The sequence below is a fragment of the Triplophysa rosa genome, linkage group LG4 (assembly GCF_024868665.1).
Source record: "Triplophysa rosa linkage group LG4, Trosa_1v2, whole genome shotgun sequence".
Classification (NCBI taxonomy): Eukaryota; Metazoa; Chordata; class Actinopteri; order Cypriniformes; family Nemacheilidae; genus Triplophysa; species Triplophysa rosa.
This window is the reverse complement of record NC_079893.1, coordinates 27,645,425-27,673,174: the sequence shown is the minus strand read 5'-3', so window position 1 is coordinate 27,673,174 and position 27,750 is coordinate 27,645,425. Positions and strand designations below refer to the sequence as shown.

At 36.9% G+C, this 27,750-nt stretch overlaps 1 protein-coding gene across 4 annotated transcripts in view; it reads right to left on the bottom strand.

Moving 5' to 3' along the window:
- LOC130552705 (VPS10 domain-containing receptor SorCS1) overlaps window positions 1-27,750 on the bottom strand; it is a 150,583-nt gene that overhangs the window by 59,214 nt on the left and 63,619 nt on the right. For all 4 annotated transcript variants that reach the window (XM_057331195.1, XM_057331193.1, XM_057331194.1 and 1 more), the window contains exon 2: window positions 7,975-8,042. In XM_057331195.1, the coding sequence (XP_057187178.1) occupies window positions 7,975-8,042 (68 nt within the window). The remainder of the gene's footprint in view (window positions 1-7,974; window positions 8,043-27,750) is intronic.

Below are 27,750 nucleotides of genomic sequence, written 5' to 3'. Positions count from 1 at the left end.
GTTTAATATATTTATGTTTCCCTTTTACAATTCTAGCCTGAAGCTGTTACAGCATTTTTGTACCAGAGGTTGACCTTGGTTCATTCATGTTATAGATCTTATTGCCCTGAGATCTTATACTTATGCACCAGGTTTAGCTTTTAAGAGGATATTCTATACCTTTAAATATAGTTGGACTCTTAAGCCGCACTTAAAAGTGCATGAATTATGTCATTCCATTAGATTACAAAATATCAAACCACGTGGCGAACTTATTTCAAAGATCACACTTTGATTAAATAATTTGATAGTAAAACATCTGAACACTCGAATAATCATGTAAACATGTAAAATAGTAAAAAAAACGGTTCATTCATTGTTAGAAAAAGAGTTCATTTTTTTGTAAAAACACAAGTCAATCATGGTGTGATGTCCACTCTGTTATGTCCTGTCCACTACGTTTCTATTTTGTCCACCCTGTTACCTCTGTGTTTTTTTATTTTAATAAAATACATTTTGTGGTAGCGAATGAAACGGCAAATTGAAATCATATAAAATGGGGCAGAAATTTAATATAATTTAAAAATTAAAATTTAAAATACATTAATTTAGACAAGAATGTCCTGTAACAGGTACATTTGGCCGTTGCATTCGTGAAAAATGCAGTTTAATCCTTTAAAATCATCACATTTTTGCTGTTTTGCTTCTAAATACATTGTAACCAGTGTGTTCTGGATGTTGAGCTCAGAATTGTGTCAACATTAACGTAATAAAAACATACATACAGCCATCTCTTATATTTCACATCAGCAAGGACATTCTTCATTTTCATAACATGACCCCAATAAAACAGGGCAAATGGAGATGGTCCGCTAAGAATACACTCATCCTTGGGGCTCTCAACAAATGCCAACATGATATAGCAACACATGTATCAATTAATCAGCTTTATACAGACATAGATTAAAAAAAGCCTTGAAAAAAAATGCTTCATTTGAACAACAGGAAAACTCTCTGAGAAAGGCTATAGTATTACTTCAAGAGTATTTATTGCTCAAGGGCAGTCCACAATGCTTAACCAAAAGATCAGATTCTCATAATATTCAAAGTAATAAACATTACATTTATGATTTCACCACAGGGTTACTTCGCTGACATCCTTTGCTGTCCCCTCAGAGCACAAAGTAATCAAGAAGGCTTTGTAATGTACACTTCAACAAGTACAACTTTTAATGGCTGTTTCTACCTGATCTGACAGCTAAAATGACTTTTAATGATCTATTCAGGCATATCTAAATGTAACAATGCGACACACACCCAGGTCTGATAAACCAGTGGTGGGCCTCCCTTTGCTGAGGGCGTCTTGCGATAAAGGGCCGAAACAACCAATGAGGCGGCACAATGAGGTGCACAGCTGATGATGTGTCGCATTAATGGGAACCATACAAAGGGCATTATCAGCAGCACCTCCCCAAAAGGCACCTTTCACTCAGGATAATGTGATGAAATTGGGACACACAACTCATGAGATGTCTCTCTGATAATGGCAAGGAAACGTAAGTATGCTATGTATTTCTATAATCATTTATCCCCAAACACAGAGGATGCCTACCCGAAGAACCAGTAAAACCACAGACCTCCTTTCCTCTATTCATATTCTTGACTGCTCCCCCTGTCATGCATAAGGCGTGGGAAATGTCCTATTGGGCAATTCAACTGTGCTGAAATAGTGGGATTATAACACCTAGTCCTATTAAGCGAATCTGAAGTCTGCTTGTGAGCTTTATGAAAAACCTAAAGAAAATGCAATAATGCTGTTATTTTCATTTTCACTCTCTGATACAGACGGAACACTAATGCACACAAGACCACGTATATTGTTTTTGTGTACATTAATCATACCATTTAGTCTGAAAATTGCATTTAATAACAGCATCCCACGGAAAAAGCGATTATCACATAAAGCCCGGTTCAACAAAATCCCAAATGGCACAAAATTTGTCCATTTTGGCTAGGATTCAAAATCCGGGTCATTGTATCGCCTATAAACCACAGCACATGTCTTTGTATAGAATGATAATGTTTAATGATTACACAAAGACGCTGTGGGTTCTTGCAACAGACTGACTGTCCTTGCTAACTATCTGCTGACAATGTATCTCTATACAGATCCATGTTCACGGTGGATTCTATTAACCTTTAGATAGCAATAACCTTTTCTAGAGGCTCGTTCACATCAAGAAAAATTAACAATGAAAATGATCATCATATAACTTTGGATATTATAATTTAATATATTTTTTTACTAAATTCTTCACACAAGCAAAGGCCAGGACATTCTCGTCTCCATCAATAAGTGTTTTGAATGCACAGTTATTGTAATATTTACATTTTCTAACAGCTAAAATGTCCCTAACTTTACCCTGAAAATGCATTCGTAAACAAGCATTGTGTTAATAAAAGTATTTTAAGGCACAGTGTAATGTCAACAAATTTATTTTAGAATAAAATAATTTTCAATGAGTTTCTGATTTTGACTTTATTTTCAATTACATTCCCTACAAGCAAGCATAACATTTGTTCAACTTATTTTATTAACGGGAAAAAACAGAGGTAACAGGGTGGACAGTGCAGAAACAGGGTGGACAGGACATAACAGGGTGGACATCACACCGCTGAACAACAATATATGTCATGAAAGAAAATCAACTCATTTACTCTGCCACCCCCTCGAGAAGAATGACACGTGTCCACATCAACTATTCCGAAAAATCAGTCTCACATCTCACAGATAACAGTAAACCACTAAACAAATAATAACCAAACCATACTATTTTATTTCCTTTTATTTAATCTTTTTTATTTATTGATCATCATGCTCAAATGGAAACATCTACATAACACTCGTTTAAACGTTTCTACTTTTGCTTCCAAAATAATAACGAACCATTTTTAATTTCTGGATGCACTATCCATTTAAAGCTCACAAACTATTGCTAACCAAAATGTTTTACAGCTAAAACAAAGATTATAGACCCCTCTGGCAATGCCTTAAAGCCATGCAGCATGAGCTACTGTAAGACATATACAGGCTATCAGATGCTTAATTACAGCTTCATAAAGGAAATGTCTCTGTATTTTATAGGACCTTCCATAAAGCTTTAATTATCTGCCATGGAAGGGCATTTGACGACACTCCGGTATTCATAAAACCACTCTTGAATTTATTTACCCACATGTGGGAGGAATTACTATCCTGAAATATGCAAATATCACGAGGGAACAGCACCTGACCCATAAATCGGCTTTTGCTTTATACTTCCATCCATTAGAACCGGCAACTCCCATGAGATAAGTGTCTGTACATTAGAAACCCACCAGTATGTTTAAAGGTACTGCAATCATCTACTGCAGTATCTGCCACCTTTCAAAATCACATTAAATCATGCATCTTTTCACTGACACGTAACTCTCCATAAAATTATAGCTATGTTTAAAGATTGCATAGGCAAATATAGAAGGTTAATCCGTTGGTAAGCAGTAATCGCTAATATTTTGGAACATGTATATATTTGGGGAGAGCATCGGTGCAGCTTGTCTCACATAATATATATGAATGTCAAAAATAAACCTACCCAGGAAAAATCATTCAAGGGATTGTTCACCCAAAAATGATCATTTATTCATTTATTCACCCACATAATTTAAAACCTTTTTGTGTCACTTTCGTCTGTGCAAGACAAAAGAAGACATTTTGAGAAATGTGTCGGGTTTTGTGTCCATACAATGGAAGTCACAAAAGTGTTATTTGGTTACTAACGCTCTTCAAAATATCTTCTTTTGGGTTCTGCAGAGGAACGAAAGTCATACAGGTTTAAAATGACACGAGGGCGAGCAAATGAAGAACACATTTTTTTATTATTCCTTTAAGTAACTAGCCTCTCTCTATTTTAATAATAATTTAGATATCTTGTTTATAATGTAAATGTATCTTTTGTTATGGATAAACTTCAGTCTTGAAGTGGAAAAATGAATCAATCTTACCCTATGAGATACAGGTGAACTCTTACATGATTAAATCCGGGGAAGACACACACACACACACACACACACACACACACACACGCACACACGCACACACAAACACACACACGGACAGACATCAGAGAAATCCAATTACCATCTCCTGTTCATCTAAAATGATTGGGTAGGTAACTATACTACATATTGCTATTTGATTAATCACCCTTTTGTTACCAGAATATTTTATGCGGGGTCACTAACTTCATTACCGAGACGCTGGGTCAACAGCAGGCATTGTGTGAGACCAGGACAGCAGACTGCTTAACATAACACAGCCCTTTGTGAAAGAGGGTGTGTGTGATGTATACTTTGAGCTCAGCTGGAAATTCTTCCTGTTCTGCTACAATACCGTCTGTCTGGCCACTGTATTTCCGATGGTGACTGCAGCTTTCCAAGCTAAAGGGTGACACAGTCTGCTGAGCACCACAGCCTCAATCTGCTGCCCGTAGACGTTGCCAGATCGACCGAACTGAAGCCAGCTTTAAAATGTCTTTGGTGATTTGGAGCGTTGGATTAGCTGAAGGAATAGTGCAGCGTATAATGTAAATTTGGTATACTTAAAACCTAAAAAAAAAAAACGTTTTACTTGTGTGAAATGAAAAAGTAGAGCTTCTGTTTTCATTGTAGAAAAATGGATGCGTCATAAAAACAGTCCATATGACTAAGACACTGGTTTTAATCCTTCTGAAGTCTTATGATAGATCCTCTTTGCCGTATACATCTCAAATCTTTTTTTAAACTTGCTGTGATCAGTCACATGACACATAAGAACCAATTGATGAAGTCAAACTTGGCGCAATGTGTTCTCATGCACCTAATGACATTTTTTAATTAAACGCAACTTAAACTCTGATGGGGACAGAGCGACGATATCAGTGAATAATGACGAATAATGAGTTCAAGGCGACTTGAGCCTTTTGACCATTCCTTGTATAGAAAAGAAAAGCTAGCAGATTCTGAGTTGAAATCAAAATGTTAAACAAATACATTTCAAATTTTATAAGATAAAAAATAATAATAATAATATGAAATAAATAAATAAATGTCGAAAGTGCTTCTCGACATCTTTGCATGTCCCGTGGCCTTTATGTCACATGACTTAACCAATAAGATTTGAGCTTATCGATGTATCATCATATATAAATTAGGAACTTGAATATACTTGTTATAGTTTCAGTTTTGCCAAATAAACTAAAATATGAATCTTTTTACAAGCACGCATGCACACAAACGCGCACACACGCACACGCATGTTGGGTTTCCATGTTTTATGGGGACATTCCATAGACGCAATGGTTTTTATACTGTACAAACTGTGTATCATATTCCCTACCCCTAACCCACCCCCTACACCTAACAATCACAAAAAACTTCCTGCTCTTTTAGATTTTCACAAAAGTTAATTCTGTATGATTTATAGGCTTGTTTCCTCATGGGGACAAAAAAATGTCCCCACAAGGACAAGGGTTTTGGATATTGCCATCTTTGTGGGGACATTTTGTCCCCATACCGTAGGGTTTACCATTCCCACACACACACACACACCTATTGTATAGCTTCAGAAGACATGTATGCATATTATATACTGTATATATATTATTTTCAGCTAAAGTATAAAGGTTACATACATCTTAGATTGCAAGAATTTTCATTTTTGGATGGACTTTCCCTTTAAGCTGCTTCCCTGATAGCAAACATACATCTGGCAGACATCTATTTGATGCCTGCACTTACATCTGCAAGACGTATTTTATTTTTCATTTTTTTGCTCATCCGCAATCAGAGCCGGCCCTCCCTATAAGCGAACTAAGCGGCTGCTTAGGGCCTCGTCGCCACTAGGGGCCCCAAAGATCACACGAAATTACAGCTTTTTTTGTGATATATTCACGACACACATCCATTTTCTCACGTAGGGCCGTGCCCACTATTTTTTCTGAGGTGTGTGTCAAAATTTGTGAAATTACTGACTAAACGCAACATTGCAATATCAAAATAAGTGAGGTGGCCAATCAAATGAAAGGAGGCGGGAATTACTGGTTACAAAGCCGAGCAGTGACCAATCAAATNTCCGCAATACCCCTCTGAGACGTCCGCTTTCAGATGTCATATAGACATCTAGAAGATGTCTGTAAGATGTTTATGATTTAGAATGTATGTAAACCTGCTCTTTCTAAGACGTTTAGCAGATATTTTCCAGACCTGATCTTTAGCAGACATCATATTGATGTACCTGTGCTATCTAGGTCTCTTATTAGTAAAATCGTAAAACATGAGCGCCTATAAGCAGGTCTGATGTATATAGATGGCATCCACTCAATGAGCAATGAGCTACGAGCTGAATATCTATAAAGGGTACAAAGTCAATCAATGACAGACACACCATTAATCAGCTAATGTAGCTTCATCAAACTATTAATTCTTTGTCATTTTAAAAGTCACAGGACAGGTTTGCACACACAAAAATTTAGTCTCAGAGCGACTGCAGAGAAACCTTTTTCTTTTTTAATTGTTATTCTTCATATAACACTGTTTTTATCAGCTTCTTTGTGTTTCCACAGGGACTCGCAACAAGTTCTTTGTACACTGTGTACCTCTCAAAAGCAAATACTTCTTGCTTTTATCTCCTTGCTTTTTTAAATGCTTTAACAACTTGAGAACAAACACTCACAAAAGCATTGTATCGCACGACTTGAATGTAATAAGAGAGTACATCAGAGTCCTTTAACACACTTTTTCTTCTGCGTCTCCAACTCTCTGTTTAGGCTATGCGACTCAAACTTTGATATAACATTTCCATATTTGGCATTTACAAATTAAAGTAGTTTACAAGTCTACAACTTATTCTTAAACTGCATAAATTAACGTCAAGTACAAAAAAAGTGAAGTGCCTTCAACCCACTGCAGTCCTGGGTGGGATGTAACAGTAGGCATAGTGGGTTTTAACCGATTAATAACCGAAAGATTTTACATTTTATGGATGAATACACCCCACCCCCAACCACAAACTTCAATTCTTTAAACAGTATGTTTATGATTGAAAATCATAATTACTTAAAATTATACTCAAGAGTTGCCGAGTCTGTGAATGCCAGGGTTGCCAGGATTCCTGTTGAATTGGGCTAATTTTAAACTGTTGCCATGGGTTGTTTTATTGAACGGGTTGAAGGTGGACGGTTTTATTAATCATCTTTCATTCAACGGTAAGGTGTGAAAACCAGGCTAAAGTCTCAAAATCTAGTTGTGAGATAATGAAAATCAAAGTTAGATTTTTACCATTAATTACCATTAATTTCACTACAGTGTATGATTTTAATCTTTGAAGTGGTCTTACTCAGTCAATATTTAAAGATATCAAGGCTATATTTTTCACAGAATGTTCTTTACATTATTGTACAATTACAGTGCTACTGTAAAGAAATTGTGGGTAATGCACAACAGTGTAACAGAGTTTTGGTCATTAGGGAAGTTTTGATAGCCATTGGACTGGTTTTCTTTTGCAGATCTGGCAACCCTGCTTATACTACTCAAATAGTTTTTTTTTTTGCTCTGTGATGTTAATGTATGTTTATGATTCAAATTCATAAACAGTTACTTAAAATTATACTCGGTACTTATACTTGCCAGGTTTCTATACTTATACTAGCTAATTTTAAACTGTTGCCGTGAGTTGTGGATAGATTTTGTTAATCATCCATCATTCGTAAGGTAAGATGAAAGTATTTGTGGCCCTGCATGAGAAAACCAAGCTAAAATCTCTTTCAACGTACACTGCAACCTCACGAGGGGCCGTGGTCATATAATATAGTGACATTAATCTTGTAGATCATTTAAAAGTTCTTAAACTGATGGTGTACGAACTCCCTGGTCTCTTATATGTTTCCTTTGTGAATGTAAAGTTTAGATTATCCTCACCTCCATAAGGAGCTCTCGGTCACACTGCCCAGATTGAAGTCATACAGTTTGGTCAGCATTAGGATCACCTGTAAAACAAAACATGTGGGTTCTGTATAATTGTAATAAAAATAATTTTGACATGGTTGATCAGATTTTGGTTCTTAGTTAACATAAGGTAGATTTTTTATCTAAAAACCTGCAAACAACATCTAAAAAAACAAATGCACAGATGAAAGGATGGATGGACGGATGCTTTGAGGCAAACCATTTGGAAAAAACCTCATGACTGGGTTTTACATGCAGAAAAACCCAAATCAACTCCTACTCTAACAAAATATTCCACAAAACCAGAACAAGGCCTACTATAGATTTATTCATCATGTCAAGCGCTAGATAAATCACTGTGTATAAACATCAAAACGCACAATTCATCACATCTTATCGCTCTTCATCTGAATGTGAAAGACCATTAAATGATGCATCAGACTAACTCCTTTACATCCTAATAATTCATCTCCTCATTACTTAATCATTTCATGCCGAATCTATTTACAGCACTGTAAATATTCTTTATAGCATTCTAAAGGTGCGCGAGCGCTAACTAGGTCAGTCAAACTCCTCGAGGAAAATCCGAAACAGCAAGAGAGGGAAAATTCATGCCTAGAGCAAAAAAGCAGAATCATATAAACGTACGATCTATTTGTGCTCCGTCAGAGAATTCGCACCTACATGAACCTCAAAGCGCTTTGAAGGAACGCCGATCATTACGGGGGATGAGTTCATCGATTCTTACAGAACTAGTTACAATAACTACAGTGTAGGGAAAAAGCTTGTCAGTCACTATCATTGTCACGAGAGAAAAATGTCAATGATGGGAATATCATTTCCTTTTTTGGTGCACTGGCCCTTTAAGGCCAGTCTTAAGGTAGTCGGTTAAACAGCGGTCGGCAGTTGGCAAGCCGAATCCTACAGCATCCTTTCAGCGATGCTGATCAGACCTTTTAGTCCACTAACATCTGGTAAGTCTAGACAGTAAATATACACAAAGCTTGCCTGGCTCCAACCATTAATGAGACTGTTACAAGTATTCGCAGTCTTCTGTGCGGGGAACGGGTAAAAAGATAAAAGGGTAAAGAACCATTCAACCGTTCAAAGCATTGGTATAATGACATCCTTATCCAACCTAAAAAGAATAATACAAGTTTCTACACAAGCCACTAGTTCACCAGGAAACTCTTTAAATCTTACAGTCAATTAGGTAAGAATGGGAAGTGTGTTTTACCGCTGAGCTCCAGACTCTTGCTCTGTGCTGAAGGGCCATTTTGGCATTCACATCCAGTTCAGTAACTGTGATCAGAGCACAGGTGCACCAGTAAAACACAGCGAGATCGCTGTAATACATCTCAAACGAAGCTTGCCGTTGCCAAAACACATAACACTGAACCTGTGCATTTCTGTGGTTAGATGAGAACAAGACGCAGCTATTTAACAAAAATTCACATAAATGTGGGTCATTGCTGTTATGTAGAATTGCATACACTTTGACATTTAAAAAAACATCTTTCCCTGCTGTTGTAAAGATTTTAAATAATTTATAAAACAATGTTTCCTGGATTTTAATGTTACATGGTATAGGGTATTGATAAAAATAAATAAATGAGCAAAAGAAAAAAACGTTGTTCTTTATTTTCTGTTTCTGTTTTATGTATATTAAACGTTGGCATGTTTATACAACATGAACGTTTTTTGAATCTGATAAAGCATGCTGGCACTGGCAACTTTCTTTACAAAACACTGCTGAAGAGTTCAAGCGTATTCCAGACTTTCCATGCACCTCATGTGCGTCAACTTGATCTTTTTAAACCATCTTTTTACATAGCGTCGCTGTTGGGCGGAAACCTCCTATGTCCAAATTTGGTCAATTTCATATTTTTTCACAAATCGATGCTATTGGTCAGTCCCCATGTGGGTCTGTTATTTTTACAAATTATTAACCAATCTAAAGTGTTGAAAATAGCTTGAGAGCAAATCTCTTAACTCCATTGAACACTTCAGCTGACCGCCGACTTTATTTGCGTGCAGATTACTTTCCGCCTATATTAGACAGCCTGTTTAACGTTTTATTTTGGTATTGCATCACTCATAGCTCTAACGTTTAAAATAGAGTTTAGGAAGATGTATGTAACCACAATCATTAGCTTTCATTAGCTCTTAAAGCCTCGTCTATTGTCAAAAGGCTCAACGCGACCGCAGACTTTGATGAACACTGCTGGCAGCAGCGACGTCTGTGTCCGTACCATTCTTATCAATGACAGCGTAATCTCGTATCTCCCTGCTCCCAAGTCAAAAACCTTGTATCTCCGATTAAACATGGTTTTGGGGAAATGTTGTGTTAATGTTGGTACACAACAGTATATGATAGCAATATAAGATATAATACCAACTTTAACGATACAATGTTTAATAACTCAAAAAATATGCAGTTTTTTTAACTTCCTGAAAAATAATGGTTTTGGAGATACGAGGATTCCGTCCGACAGCGACGATATCTAAGTGTTTTCGAACAAAAAAAATGATAATGATCACAAAACCATCAAAATACAGTACATCACATGTAAGTCATAAGTAAGTCTCATGAGCACCAACAATTCATGTGACTTCCAAAAGCATGACGTCATTATAACACTTCTATAAATAAACAAACTTTTCTCGTTCTGTTCTCTTTCTGTACTCATTTCAACTTCTGCTTTGGTTTCTACCACTCCAGCTTACTCTGAAATCTTGGCACCGCTGTACTATGAGCATTGTGGGCTGCTGTATGATAAATCGCTCGCCGTGTTCCTCATTTGTTAGTCACTTCGGATAAAAGCGTTTGCTAAATGACTAAATGCAAATTTGGTTAAAGGGATATTATAAAAGACTTGCCTGGATGGAAAGTGATATTGGGAACATAAAACCTATGCATTTATTACAAATTAAAACAATATTCCCAAGAAAGCCAGTTGTGTTTGAAACATTTCGACTATATGAAAGGCAAGAAATTATTATACACCTACAGTATTTCGTTATAAATTGCCATTTTTTTATTTTACAAGTCTCATTTCAGCACACCTGGGGACTTACTGTAGCATGGCATCACCCGCTTCAACAAAAATTCACCCGTATTTTTGCTTGCTTGGGAAATCTAATGTTATTTCTATCTTTACAAATGGTAAGTTGAACGTTTTATCTACAATATAGAGACATACAGTGTGTAGCCTATACATTAATGGGGACATGACAATGTTCTGAACGGGAAATGCAGCTTCTTCAAAAACTCTGTTCCTTTATTGAAATATGCTGCTGATAGCATCATGCTGTGGACCTTTTTTCTTATCACCATGGACTGTGACTCTTGTTTAAAGGAATAATGGATGGTGCAATATACAGGAAAAACACTGTAAGGCAACCTAGTTCAGTTCGCTGGAAAACATGGAAAAACCTGGACAATCATCCCAAACACTTGTGTTTTATCTTCAACAACAAAAATGTCCATGTCCAAATTCCAGCGAAAACCCAAATAATCCAATAAAACTGAAAATACAGTTAAAGTGTAAAATGCAATTAAAGTCATTTGCTACGCCAAACCTCATCACATCTCTTGAAAACAACAACTTCATTCATACAACATGCCAGCCAATCAGAAGTCAGCAATCTTGTAAAATGACAAGCATTTTTTTTTGTTGGAAAAATGTGCTTATAGAACCGAGGTTATATTACTTAACTAAAACGTTTTAAAGAAAACGTTTCTGTTTATTAAAATCAAATAAAATATTGGCCTAAAAATGATTGGTAAAACTTAAACTAAACAAAAAGTTGAAATGTCGCTGCATGCAGAAATAAACTGAAATAACTAAAATTACAGTAAAAAAACTAAAACTAAAATAAAAATAAATATATCTCATTTAGCAACAAAAAATAAACAAATTTAACACTCCAGCACTTAACAAAATTGCTATTTTTTTTTACTAAAATTAACAAAAACTAAAAATCTAAAAATAAAGCTAATTTAAAATATAAATTAAACTAAAAACAAAACTATAATAACTCTGTAAAGAACCCAGGGCTGTCAAAGAGACAATTTCCTCAGGGCAGTTTCCTCTACTTGGTAATCCAGAAGTGAATACTGTAAATAATTTTTAATACTGGAACTGTCACGGTCAGAGCGTGGTGGAAGAGAACCCAAGCGCAGGCAACGGCAGTGAAGGGGTTAACAGATATATTTATTTAAACAGAAACAAAACACCCACAATGGGGAAAACGGAACTCAGAAATATATATATAAAACAAAAGACTTCCCACGAGGGGGCAAAATGAAAACAAGACAAATAACTAAACTCAAGGAACTCGACACAACGTCTTAAACTAAAACAAGGCAGGATAAAACTAAAGCAAAAACACAAGACTCACAGTTCTCACACGACACAGGAACACGGGCGACGGCATGAACACATACACAATACACGAGCACAGGACAAAGAAACATGAGGGTAAATATAGGAACACAAACGAGGGATAACGACATGGGACAGGTGTGGGACATTAAACACTCAGGGAAACATAACGAGGAAACGAGAGGAATGGGGCCAATGACAAGACACTGGAGAGAACTTATATTATAGTCAAACGGACAACAATATGTTTCTCTCCACACATAACCAAAGACTTTGTCATGGCTCTGCTACAGGACCAAGAAAAACATGACTAAGGAAGCAGAGCCATGACAGGAACAATCTGAACACTTTGTAAAGCTGCCCATTTAACCTCGCAAAATCTTAAAATGCAGATTTCAAACATTTTAACAAACAGCAGCAAACAAGTTGTTAACAGCGAACATATTTTTTAACTTCTGAACGGCACATTTTTACAAAAAAACTTTTAAATACTTTGATGATATATTTGGTACATTTATTTGAATATAAAAGTCTGCTTTTTTTGCATTTTGTACTACTTACAATTAAAACACCATAACATTAATGTATACCATATTTGTACATCATTAAAACTGAAAACAACTTGATTTTAATATTGCGCTAACATGTTCCTGTGAGTAATGAGCATAATCCGTCTGCATGTTTAAACCCTTATTTTCTTAAAAACAACCCTCCATTTCAGATTTAGTTTGCCTCATTTACACAGACTCCAGCTTATTTCTTTGTGTACTTTGTTTGAGCTCATTAAAAACAGTGATGTTATTCCGCACTTCTCTTAAATATAATTTATGTACGTTGAATTATGTGCATACACACAATTACACATACAGCTATGCAAAAAGATGGACTAATAGCCCAACCAGACTTTCAATGCGGATAGGTAGTATTAAAACTACATAACCAATTCTGTGTTAAAAAAAACATAAAACTGGTTACTTTGGAGACTTAAGATGGCGTCAAACTGACAGCTCCAATGTATTTACAGGCCAAAACTTTCCGAAAAGCTTCTTCAAGTAAGTGTCTCAGAAACATGATATAAAGAAAGTTCCTACATGGTCAGTGTGAGATTGTTCCCAGTGAAAAAAATATATTTTGCACTAGAGCAGGTGTCGTCATCCAAACTGTCCCGGTCTGGGACTGCGAGAGCAATTCGGCCCCAATTTCACATGTGGGAGAAGGGTGTGAAAGCTATAAAGAAATCGACATAAGACTTACTGATCTTAACAAATAGTGACTTGCCATCCTCAGCATTGCCAAGACCAAACAGCTCTTGAATCACATCTGTACTAGTTTATTTTCCACTGCAAAATGCAGCCACAGTCTCTATACACCCACTTTATAAAAGCAACATTGGCAATAGCTGAGAGTATTTGAAGGCAATAAAACCTGTTCATTGTAGGCTAAGAGCAGTGACTAATTCAAAAGCCCTATTTAAACAGGATTAGTTGTAAAAGAGGAGGTGGAGTTATGTGATAACTACAAGTGCCTTTGTGTGATTTTAATTACAGATGCATTACAACTTTTAAAGCCACAATATGGAATATTTGGACCGCTAGATGGCGCACTTTCGCAACAACAACAAAAGACAAAAGGCGAAGCTAAATGACATTATGTAGGAGAGTGGAATTATGGGACATGTCGTTTTCACCATCCAGAGGCGTATGGAGATCGCCCATCATGTTCACAAGGTAATGAATGAATTTTATTTTATATCATTGTAGTGACTTAGCTTGCAAGAAACGTGGAATGTAATGCTATGTTAGCCCGCGACTGATATTGGACTTTGTCCATTGATTTGGTAGCGAAATGCTACACAGTTTTACGTGTTTAAAACAGTCATACAGTAGTCGTTTAAAAAGTAAATTGGAACGAACCCACAGTATTTACAAGTGCCATTATTGGCTACATATTTTTGTGCGACATATTATTGTGCGACGGGGCAGTTGTGGCCTAATGGTTAGAGAGTCGGACTCATGGCCAGAAGGTTGCCGGTTCGATTCCCAGGGCCGGCGGGTAACAACTGAGGTGCCCTTGAGCAAGGCACCTTACCCCTACTTGCTCCCTGGGCGCTGCAGTGATAGCTGCCCACTGCTCCGGGGGTACGTGTGTTCACTACTCTCTGGATGGGTTAAATGCAGAGGTCACATTTCATTGCCTTGTACATGTGCAATGACAATAAATTGAATCTAATCTATCTAATCTAATCTAATATACTGTATTTCATAGGGTAACTGGATTCATAACTATTCAAATAATCGGTGCATGAGTATTTCGTGTACAATAAACAAATTTTTGCTTACCTGTCTATTAAAACACATGCAAGCGCGGAGTCTCTGTCGAGTCCAAGTTGGTCGCGAAGCTCTCTCCATTTAGAAAATGCCACGCTGATATTAATCCTTGTTTTGTCCATAAGCCTGCTTGCCTTATTTGGCCCACGTTTATGCTTTTTTTTGGTTTCCTTCACTCGGAAAAGAGTAATCGTGATTCATAATAACAGAACAACAGATGCTGCGTCCCAGATGCTGTATAACCACTTCCTCATTTGCGTGTTGCCGTAGTTTATATAACCGGAAACTGAGGGTAGTGCGGAGCAGCGGATATTAAGTCACTGATATGCGACAAATACAATGGAGACAAGGGACGGGCCATTATTTTAAATAGGAATTTCTCTGGATTTGCTCATTCTTGGGAACATTTGGGATAATGTAAGTGCACAACTGTATGAAATATATCACACTGTGCAAGTGATTTCTGGATATTTCATAACAAATTTATTCCATATTGTGGCTTTAAACCCCCCCCCACACACACACACACATATATATACGAAGCTTCCGTTTCATCGGACGCGTGCGCGCCTGACCCCCAGTTAACTTCCGGTTTGTTTTTGGCTAGTGTCTAATACTATAACTATTTACAGTATATGTTGTTTAATTTATGTTAACATTAATTTGTATTATTATTTTACTGTATAATAATTGTATTAAATAAACTATTTGTAGAATTTTGTTGTATGTTCATTTTATTAAATAAACAATTTGTTGAATGGGTCCTGTATTTGGTCGCATTTAAACAAACCGCGTGGTTCATTGACATCTAGCGGTTGAGTTTGCTATCGGAGTCTAAATTCAAAATATTGGAGAGACAAGTTTAGCCAAGTAACGGTTCTTCTCGGTTTCTATTAGTGTTGGCTCGATACCAAAATTTTGGCTTCGGTATGGTACCAGAATCTAATATCGGTGCCATACTATAGGTGATCAATAACCAGCCCCAAAATAAATTATTTGAAAAAATATCAAGAAGACTGCATGAAACTGCTGTAATGCATATTTTATATATTATTTTTATATAGCACCATTTTATTTTGACACTTTTACACTGTACTGAAAAATGCTTTGGTTATATAGACTTATCATCATAATCCCACAAATATGAACAATTCAATTTTGAACAACAATTAAATGTTTCAAGTAGGTCTATTTAAGGTCTAGTAGCATTCAAGATGAAAACTGAATGATCAATAAAAATAAAACATTGCACAGTCTTCACTGTATAAAATAAATATGCAATGACAAAGATATATGCTACAAAAAATAAAAAAGAATGCTACAAAAGTTTCATTTTCTGTTTAATATGTGACACAGATGTATTAGGTTACTGTCACTTTAAGGCAAAACATTTTTTTGATGCGGATATACATTTAAAACACAACGGACTGTGCTTATGTGAACCTTTTGTGTCTTTGACATAACAGAGTGTGTATTTTACAGTATAATAACATATATACAGTGAGGGAAATAAGTATTTGATCCCCTGCTGATTTTGTAAGTTTGCCTACTTACAAACAAATGAAGGGTCTATAATTTTTATGGTGGGTTTATTTTAACTGATAGACACAGAATATTAAAAAAAATCAGGGGGAAAAAATGTTATATAAAGGTTATAAATTGATTTGCATTTCAGTCAGTGAAATAAGTATTTGATCCCCTACCAACTAGCAAGAATTCTGGCTCCACAGATTGGTTATGTGCCTATATGGACCACAGATTAGTCCTGTCACTTTAAGAAAGTACTCCTAAATCAGCTTGTTATGTATATAAAAGATGCCTGCCAACAGAATCTGTATCTTCCAGTTCAACCTCTCCAACACCATGGTCCAGACCAAATAGGTTTTAAAGGATGTCAGCGACAAGATTGGAGACCTGCACAAACCTTGAATAGGCTACAGACAGAAGCTTGGTGAGAAGGAGACAACTGTTGGTGTGATTATTTGGAAATAGAAGATATACAAAATAACTATCAAATGCCCTTGTTCTGGAGCTCCCTGCAATATTTCCCCAATGGGGTAAAGATGATCATGAGAAATGTTAAAGATCAGCCCAGAACTACACGGAAGAAGCCTGTTAATGATTTCAAGACAGTTGGGAACACAGTTAGCAAGCAAAACATTGGTAACACATTGGTAACACGCTATGCCACAGTAGACTGAAATCCTGAAGCACCCGCAAGGTCCTCCTGCCCAAGAAGGCCCGCCTGGCTCGTCTTAAGTTTGACAATGAACATCAAAATGATTCAGAAAAGGCTTTGGCGAAAGTGCTGGCACTGCTGTGAGACCAAAATGGACTCCTGTGTTTGGAGGGAGAGAAATGCTGACTATGAGCCCAAGAACATCATGTCTACAGAGAAGCACAGTGTTGGAAACATTCTGCTTTAGGGCTTTTTCTCTGCTACAGGTATACAGGATGACTTCACCGCATTGAGGGGCTGAGGGACGGGCCCATGTACCGTAAAATCTTGGACGAGAACCTCCTCCCCTTAACTAGGTCACTGAAGATGGGTCATGGATGAGCCTTTAACATGACAAAGACGCAAAACATATTGCCAAGACAACCAAATAGTGGCTTAAGGAGAAGCACATTAAATGTCCTAGCCAGTCTCTAGACCCTAGTCCTATAGAACCTCTGTGAAGGAGGCTAAAACTCCAATTTGCTGAGCGACAGCCAAGAAACCTTAAAGATTGACAGAGGAGTGGACTAAATGTATCCGGACACATGTGCAAACCTGGTGACCAACTATCAGAAATGTCTGACCTCTGTGCTTGCCAACAAGGGTTTCTCCACAAAGTACAAAGTTATGTTTTGCTTGGGGATCAAATACTTATTTCACTGACTGAAATGCAAATCAATTTATAACCTTTATATAACATTTTTTTCCCCTGATTTTTTTTAATATTCTGTGTCTATCAGTTAAAATAAACCCACCATAAAAATTATAGACCCTTCATTTGTTTGTAAGTAGGCAAACTTACAAAATCAGCAGGGGATCAAATACTTATTTCCCTCACTGTAAGACGCGAAAGAGAACTTCATGATGATGAGTATGATGATATGCTATGTATGCCGTTGAATGGGGACTTCTATTGATTGTTATCAGAAATAATCTAAAAGCACTCTATTGTTTGTGAATGTGTACCGGAAGTTCAGTTAGGGGTCACAAAAGTGCGCATGCGCATTAACGTTTGTTTATGTTGTTAAGATGAAACCGTCTAAAGCACATTTATCTTCTGCTTCTAGCTGTTTCCATTTTTAAGCGCTACTGGAAGCAGGAGACCGATTTAAACTTTGCTTTGTTTACACGCCGTCCTTCGTCTGATTTTTGTTGAGATTATTGGGTCAAACAACAAACCACAAATTTTGGGGTCAAAGTACAAATTCTAGCGTGCTTGCTGCTGAGGTTAAGCCGCATGCCGAGCATGTGTGAAGAAGAAAGCTGAAGTAGGAAAGACAAATGAAATGTCTCCAAACCTTTTAGGATCTCTAAGCCCCCAGAGTAACAAAATAAATGATGTTCCAACACATCGAGGGCTGTTTGCGTGTAACAGCTCAGTTTTCCTCATATTTGCTTTTCTTTTTCATCATGTGTCTGTATGTGGGGTCACTTGTTCACCCTTTAAAGTTTTTTTTTACAGAAGAGAGCTATTATGACGGTGAGCTCGCAGAGGAGCTAAATTCTGGTACATATGTTGAGTGTTGTAGGTGGCCTTGCTGATTCCAGCTACTGTCAGATCAAGTGCCACTGCAGTGGGCATATGTCGCATAACAGAGCGTGCCAATTCTCAATGCTGTTGGTCCGCTGGAGTATCTATTGAACAGTGCAGTCAATTATATTCAAACTTCATCAATCATATAGTCAAACGTGTTTTGCAGATCTGGAAAGCATTGCATGTCACATCTTATTTGAGGGCAAACATTTGATCTAAAACATCAGATTGACATACATACTAAAACATAGTGAGGACATGAAGCTGTTTATTGTGGTTCTAACATTGTTTAATGGGATAGTTGACCGAAAAATGAAAATGATTTCATTATTTATTTACCCTCTTGTCATTTCAAACCAGTATGACTTTCTTCTGCAGAATATTTTGAAGAATGTTGATAACCAAACAAAGGTGGAACCCATTGACTTCCAATATACGGACACAAAACCAATAGGCACGTCAGTACATACCGCCATTCTTTGGTTACCAACATTCTTTAATGTGTATTTTTGTGTGTTCTGCAGAAGAAAGAAAGTCATACAGGTTTATATTGACATGAGGGTGAATAAACGATTATAATATCTTTTTTGGGGGGGTGAACCATCCCAGATGGAAGATGCCAAAACAACACCATCATGCAAAAGCCCAACCTGGTCCTATTAAACAAATTTTCTTTAAAGCCCAAAACTGTTTATCCACTGATGGAAAGAAACAAGTTTTTACACCAAAATATGTTATTATTTTCTAGTAAGGGTTTCCCAGTGCCATGTTTTTTGAAGGACTCTTAAAAGCAGAAAACGGCGCAAATTTTCCCCTCTCCTGTGTTTCACGAATCGGCAGGACAGCTACTAAAAGTGTTTGGCAACACACACATGCTACTATGTCATGGTGTTCCTGCTAACATACACAGTTGGATGTGTAGCAACACGTCGCATAAAAATGTCCAAAAGAGGTGTCTGAGGGAAAAGGGTCCTTGAGAAAAATTCTGAAAATCAAAATGATGTCAGTGTCTTTATTCCGCAAGGGAACGCAACAGCTGTTGGCCCAGAGGTGTGGGGCCAGATGGTTTCGGATTAAGTGTCGATACAACTGCATCACACTGTTCGCAGACCTTGAGGGCACCTTGCGCCTGGCTGTTCAACACTCGAGAAACAAGATGTGAGATGTATGACGGTCAATAACACTGTGTTAACCATCACTATACACATTATAACACCAGTTGTCAACTTGGATTGGGGTCAGTCTGTGTTTTGCTTTTGTAAGCAAATAGCTTGATGAAAACGTTATTTAACTTGTTAAAGGGAACCTAAAACTTATTTCAGTCCAAAATGTTTAACTTGATGTCACACATATAAATACATAATATAAAAATGATGGTCCATGCAGTGCTCGAACTGAATCATGACATATGGGGGCATGACATATTTTTCTTGAGGGGGGCCAAAAATCTATTTTAAAAATTTCTAAAATAGTAAATAATTTATTTTCAATATTTACCATATGTTGTGTACACAAATTTAAGATTTGTCATCTTTATTATAAAAAATTATAGGTGGTAATGCCTTATGAGGGGACCCGGATCCCCCCGGCCCCCTTTCAATTCAAGCACTGGGTCTATGTATGATGATATGTCTGTCAGAAACTTGTCTTGTCATGGTGAGGTAATGAGAATAAAGCGGCAAAAAAAGAAAGAAAAGAGAAAAATGAAGAAGACCACACATAGAGAAAAAAATTATAGGAATCCTTTAAAAGATTAAGTTCAGGTTGTAATTGATGTTGAAATTGGTATGAGTTGTTTGTGTATCTTATATACGCCGGCAGAGCTTTACACCTCTTGCTCTCACTTTCTAGTGCTTGTCCTTGGCTTAAAAAATCAAGGACAAAAGTCCTCAAGCATAACTCTTACACACACTAATGCAGACACACAAATAAACAACACCCACCATCTCCTGTGGCTCTGGAGGTCACATAAAGAACACACAGAGAATACTCAACTAAATGCAGCCACAGTAGCCAAGTGAAAAACTATAGGCAGACAGACAGATTTCAGATAGATAGATAAGGAAGAGTATTTAAGCTTAAAGCTGTCAGATCATCAGACAGTTGTTCATCTGACAGGTCTGTCTATGCAGTATGGGTTTATGTATAGTAAACAGATGACAACATATGGAGATGACAACCTAAACATGACGACATCAGCTGTAGGTAAAGTAAACATTCTAATGTTAACAAGACAGTACAAGAGGGCCGAAAACTGAACAGTAATTACCAGAAGTGTGTGAGATGGCGAATAAAAAAAATAAAAATGGGAATAAATTCAGAGTTACTAACTTTGTATCTTTCTTCGTGTTTTTATATATTTTATATATTCCGCCTAAGAAAAATATGCCCGTTTGAACTGATCCTAAAATAAATGTAAAACATTAATTTCGTGTTGTTTAAACATGAAAATTAACTGAACTTTTTTCTTTACAGTATTCAAGGTCTGCAAACATTGAAAAAAAGTATTATTATTTATATATATATATATATATTACTATTATTATTTTCCTTTATTTTTTGATTATTTTTTACTATGACTGTATTTTGTTTTCATTGTAACAGTGATTTGTCCATAAAAATGTTCGAAACATTAAATAAAAAGTTCCAAAAGTTGAAAATAACAAATGTTATTTTGAGGCAATGTTCTCAAATTAAACGCAAATAAATGATCACTAATGTGATGATACAAATGTCATCACTAGTTCACAGAATGAAACAAAAATGAGTATTTTACTTAAACACATACCAATAGTCAATTCAGAAAAACTCAAAAAGAATTTTGGAGTTGTCTCTTAACTTTTTCTATATTATATTATCCCTCAAGGGGTCTCATACTCAACTGTCAGCGCATTTGACACTCAAGTTTTGAAGCCAGGGCTGCGCTTGTGATGTCATGACATATCGATGGTTGATCTCATGAATATTAATTAGGTCATGCTGACATTCCTACGTAACTTTCCTTCACAGCTCAATCAGGTAAATGAATGAATATTCATAAGCCAAGCTTTTGCGTTGGACGGCATTGAGAGATGTACAGTGTTTGCTGCAGGAAAATCATGGTCACCAAAGTTATTCTTTGTATAAGTAACAGTAAATTACACAAATGAATAAATAAATAATACAGGAGTTTTCTTTGCCAACTAATTGTATTAAAAGTTAAAACGCAAGATGAGAGGATCAAAGCCTCTTATGTGCATGTTGACAGCAGATTTTGAGTATTTTATAAAAAAAATAAACGAGAAAGTAAAATCAATCTCAAGACGAATACAACAGAAATGCACTTTTAAGTACTTTTAAAGAGTACATAACATAAGATGATGAAAATTACATGTCATGCAGTGTATAATGTTGCCGTGTTTAAAGGAAGCAGTCTGCCAAGTTGTAAATCCGAAGGTGAATGAATAACAAAGTTATTGGCTTGGAAAAAAGGGAGTCGACTCTGAATCACGCAAACGAGTCGTCCCTAGTCCGATTCACGAACCACCGCGGATCTACGTCATTACATATAGTCCCCGCCTACGTTTTGCTAGGACTGCACGCGAAAACTTAACTCTTCTCCCCCAAACACTGTAGCTCGTGAGCCTCATTTGCGGTAAACCAATCACAGCAGACTAGACCATCTGACCAATCACATCAGACTAAGCTAGCGGAAAGGAGGGGATTAGACAGATGAATTGCGAAACGAATCATTTGAGAGTCAGTCAAGAAGTAAGGTAAGAATAACTGCCTATTATTATGAAATAATAGTGTTTTTACACCTTCTATGTACATAAACTTGTTGTTGGACACTAGGGATGTAACAATTCACTCAGCTCACGATGCGATGCGAGTCACGATTCTGATCTCACGATGCGATTTATTCACGATTTACTCACGATTTATTTTTACAAAATGAGTTGAAACAAATTAGAAATGAACAACTTCCCTTGCATTATTTCTTAAATGCTTCACGCTTCTTTGTATGATAAAATAATGTTTTATTTCAAATAACAAAACTAAACTGCAATTTTATAACAAATTAATAATAGAAAAAGTCTCTTTAATATAAACAAACTAATACTGCTGAGCTTTTCTTGGATTTTTTTGCATTTAAGAAATATCAGCATGTCCACGTTTAGATTTGCAGTGAAAATAGCGGCCCCTGCTGTTCAAAAAATGTATTGCGATTCAGTTCACACCTCAACCGATTTGAATCGTCACTCATTATAACCGATTTTCAACCGGCTCACGGTGAATCGTTACATCCCTATTGGACACTCCTTAAACCAAAGTAGGACCTTAAATATCCCTAGTTATGTACTCTTTAAGTTAAACTAACTAAAAACTGTGTTTCCGGCCATTTTTGTCCGCCATTTTGCTGCATCCACTCCAAAGTTTTAATATATTCACGGTAGAAAATTCACAAAATATCTTCATGGAACATGATCTTTACTTAATATTTTAATGATTTTTGAAATAAAAGAAAAATCGATCATTTTGACCCTTGGTATTATATACGATATATTGTTGGGTATTGCTACAAATAAACCCATGTGACTTACGACTGGTTTTGTGGTTCAGGTCACAAATGTAGCAGTGTTACACAAAAAAACCCCACAATGAGCAACTATTAAACCTCTGCAGCGCACTCCTCATAAAACAGAAGCCCTTGCTACTTTTAACTGCAACACAACAGCTCTAAAGCCCCGCTCTCCACCCAAACCTGCACCCCCTGGATGCAAACACAAAGACTGGCCAAATCATTAGCTAATGCCTCTATGTATGGCAGTGTGACTCAGACGTTGTGATAAATTATGCAGTCCACCATCGCACCAGATTAATTATATCCAGTGAGGTTTGAATGCCCATTCCAGGGCATACGGGATGCCAAGAGAGATGCTAACAGCGAACATTAAATATGTGTATTATTGTATATTACTTATAAATCAATAAAAACAATCAATATTAACCCTAATATTAAGTATTAATGCATTTTTTCAAGTAACATACCATCTTTATAACAAGATAAATGTATACAAGAATCAAAACTGTATACGACATATAGTAATGACATAAGAGGATATTCTTTGGTTTATTTTTTATAAATTCATGATTTTGCACTTTGTTAGATAGATTTATGCTTAAAACAAGAAAGTGCAATTCTGACATCTGCAAAAACAGGACCAGTTCCTGAAGGTAAGACTTAACTGTAAAACATGACATTAAAACAGTTCCTCCTCACTTGTATTCTCACTGCATACTCGGTCTTTGCTGCATAGGCTACAGATTTTCCCTGTGTACTTCACACTGGCTTCTGATGCAGGACGCTACATAAATCAATATCCCACTCAGACACGAGAATAGTTTTAAACAAGGGCCTTGATGAGCAATTTTGAGCGCAAAGTGTGCCTCTTCTTACGGATGACACGCTGGAACATGCTGACACCCTCGACGCAGCGTTTGACAAGAGAGAGAAAGAGCGAGAGACCCTCAGCGCTGACAGACGGACCTCCGGAATACTGCTGGTGTCTGCACTAGTCCCGTTTCTCCCTGGGCTCTTCCTTTATTTACCAAGGAGGTCTGGAATATCCTGAGGTGACAGTTTCAGTCAGCGTTCCTGTTCATGCCAATGGCAGTTGCTCAGGCAGTGACAACCTGATCTGACGGGAATTCGTAACCGTTTCAAGGTGGCTAATTTGTATGAGTTTGTATGATGTGAATTGTTAGAAAAACAACCCCTAACTTCAGGGCGATGAAGCAAATTGTACTAAAACGTACTAATAAGATTGTACGAATTTATATGATGTGGCATCATGAGAGGGCGTGTGTTAGAGGGAAGATACATTCCCCTAAGATGGCTGGAACAAGGGCCCGTCTGGGAAAGAACTACAACTCCCAGGTCGCCACATCGGAAGCTGGGAGGCAAGATGGCCGCCTGTTAAGAACTACAAAGCCCAGACTGCTAAAAGGAGAGGATTGCTGCAACTAATGAGACACATTGTTTGGTGTGAGAGTAGAGCAGTTGCTAGACGACAAGAGCAGTAGAGAACTTTAAGTTGACCTTTTTTTGATGCTGAAGAGACTTAAGTTGTAATTCAAGGACCTTTTCTGTTGATCATTAAACCGAATCTGCTTACTGGAGCAACTCTCACGTTGTGTTTTTCTGAAGAACTACACCAATACACGATGCTCGGCCTCTCATAGGGCCACAATGAGTTAGCCAAATTGTTACGAAAAGCAGGAAAAATGTATTTATTTGATTATATTTATTTATTTACATCAAATTTAAAATTGTATGACCTTTTTAGCATGTACCCGCAGGGGCAAACACAGTCGACCTATATGACCCTGTGCATTCTGCCAACAAAAACAATCTATACTACATAGTAATTAGCTAAATTTAAGGCATTTTCTTTAATAAAACACAACTTCAGTTCTTTCCAAATACCCAAGATAGAAATATGAATTGCTCAGTTGTTGTTTGTTAACACCTCTCATTATATTAATTGTGCTTAAATTACATTTCTCTTTAATGACAGGAGGTGGGTTTATTTCCTTTGTGTGTCAGGCTTCTTTACAAAGAACATCTTAAAAAAAATCTTTCAAAAAAGTGCCAGCATCTTTAATGTTTCACTTACTTCAAGTATTAAACTTTTTGATACTTTTTTAAACTTTTGATACTTTGAAGTCGACTTCGACTTTTGATTACAAACAAATACTTATGTTTATTCAAAGGTGTTTGCTTTATTAAAACTAATTTCATTACTTAATCAAAATAATATTGAAATTACCATAATTTAATACACTTTGTGTGCTTTGATTTCTTCAATGCAGATTGCCTGCTAAGCAGCGCACGTTTTCTCAGCAGGGATCTACAATGATGGTAATCATTCAGACCCCAACAATGGGAAAATGCAAAACTGTTTCTGCGCGTGTGTGCATAACTTGAGAAGCAAACGCAGGGAAATAGGCAAAGACGATGTCTATATGTACTTTGTATGTATCTCATAGAGTCTCTGAATGCATGTATGAACTTCCCTGTATTTGACAGGGCCGGGTCTAAAGTAAAGGATGTGTCAGAAAACAGTGGTTATTCAAGCAATAAATCATTGTTTAGCAAGTTGCAATAAGGGCGAGATAACACTTGACACGATTATTGAAATGGAATGCATGGCCACTCTCTCTCAAGCCTGATAATGCCAGACACAGTGGCACTTACAAAAAGGTACTTCTACCCGATATGCTGGCGAGCAGCTATGAAACCTCTGACATATGATAGGCTAGCCTAGTTAAATGAAGAGCAACGGTTGAAAAAAGTTTGATGGTGAATGCTGTTGTGTTATGAACAAGGAAGCTTAACAGCTAAGAATGAGAATTTATGTATCGGTCTCATCTGCCGTAGTAATGCTGATTTTCAAGACCAAAAATGGATCTATAATGAATTTTATTGGTGTAACCCACTGTTTGATGAATTCCTTAAAAACGGTTTTCCGAAATTTATTTTATTATAAACATCTTCATAGACTAAAAAAAGCAATGTTCCTCTGCCCAGTTTTAACAATTTTATAACACAACACAAATAATTGATGTAGTCTCAACTTGAATGGATCAAGTTAGATTACTGAACATGAAAACATTTTTTTTGAAATACTGTTGAATTAACTTGTTTAAATTAAGTAAATTGGACAAGTTGCAAAATTCCTTTTTTCAGCGCAGTATGAAAGTTTGATTCGGCTATATCAGGCCTCATAACCGCATACCACCCGATTTCACCCTTCAATAAACTCCTTGTCCTCTATACTCGACAATCAAAGCCTGTTCTCAACACTTGTGTCTGATTAGGAATGATTAAGGTCTAGATCTCGAAAGCGCTCCTCGTCAGCCCACCCTGCTTTTGAGACACCCACAGTTATGCAGATAACCTTGTCCGTCTCTCATCTATATGCCAATTGACAATTCCCAGCACGTTATCTAGATTGCAATTTACAAATGCAATCTGGTGTGAAATGTGGGCAAGATGTACAGAGCGCTGTATGTATATGTACGACTCAAGTGCGTTCTTCTTCGGGGCGGCAGGGGGCTTGGAAAGCCGACCACCGACGCGTGGCGTTACATTTGTGGGAGAATTACAATCAGTACAGGTCTCAACCCCATCTCGGCTTCCTCATAATGAGATGTTGAACCGAGCCCTTGGGACTTTCGCCCAGCGAGCTCCTCGTGTGCTGAGATGGACGTATTGATGGACATGCATCGACATATCAATACAAGCTCAATGCGGTGGTGGGCCAAAATAACCTGATGCTGTTATGGAACAGGTTAGTTGTGTGAAATGAGGGGATCATTTAATCTGTCAACACTTGATGAGATAAAAATGAGTTGTTTTTCACGACAATCAAATTATATGTTGACAGCAGAATTGTCAATATTAATATTTTTGGCAAATGACATAAAACTGGACGGGTAAATCAGTGGTTGGCTTCTCTATATTTTAGTCTTTTAATATGTCATTTGCTTCTCACCGAGATTGAAACTCTCACTAAAACTTTTGCTTTAGTGTCGTGTTTTTTCTTCTCCCCTCCAAACTAATCCACTATAGATCTGAAGTCTCAAATTTGATACCCAAGATACACTATTGCACTCAAAAGTCGGACATTTCAATACATAAATACCATGCATAATAAAGCAAAAACCGTAAATGTTTTTACTTCCTTGTCAATCAAAGAGATTAATGCAGGAAAGATGCCACGCCCGCACCGTCTACTTATTAGACATGAACCCCACCCCCATGTACAGTATATTAAACAAGCAGGGGAAGAGACTGAGTTTTGACTTTAGACTAAACTTGAGACTAATTCCAGTAAGGTATGAAATTATGCGGAATTTCTCCTCAAGTTCTTTCAACACCAAATACTGTATATCCATAATGTTATAGCTCCTTACTATTTTATTATGTCAACAATTTGTTCAGGTCTTTTTATTTCCCCAAATGTTCATACTTTGAAACTTTCCTTTAAAAAACAGCTAAAATTACAATTCACTCTATAATTCCTCCAGAATTGTAATTCAGAAGCGAGCCTATGGTGCGAGACACTTTGTCAAGTCCAAACATTGACAAAAGGAGCTCTTCTGTCCGTCCACGATAACACGGAAGATCTCTAAACGGAGGAACATCATGAGCGACCATGTTCGAATAAAATATTTGCCCTTCTCAGAAGAGGATGTTTGGGAACGTGAGCACCGGCTTACTGATCTCAGTCCTTA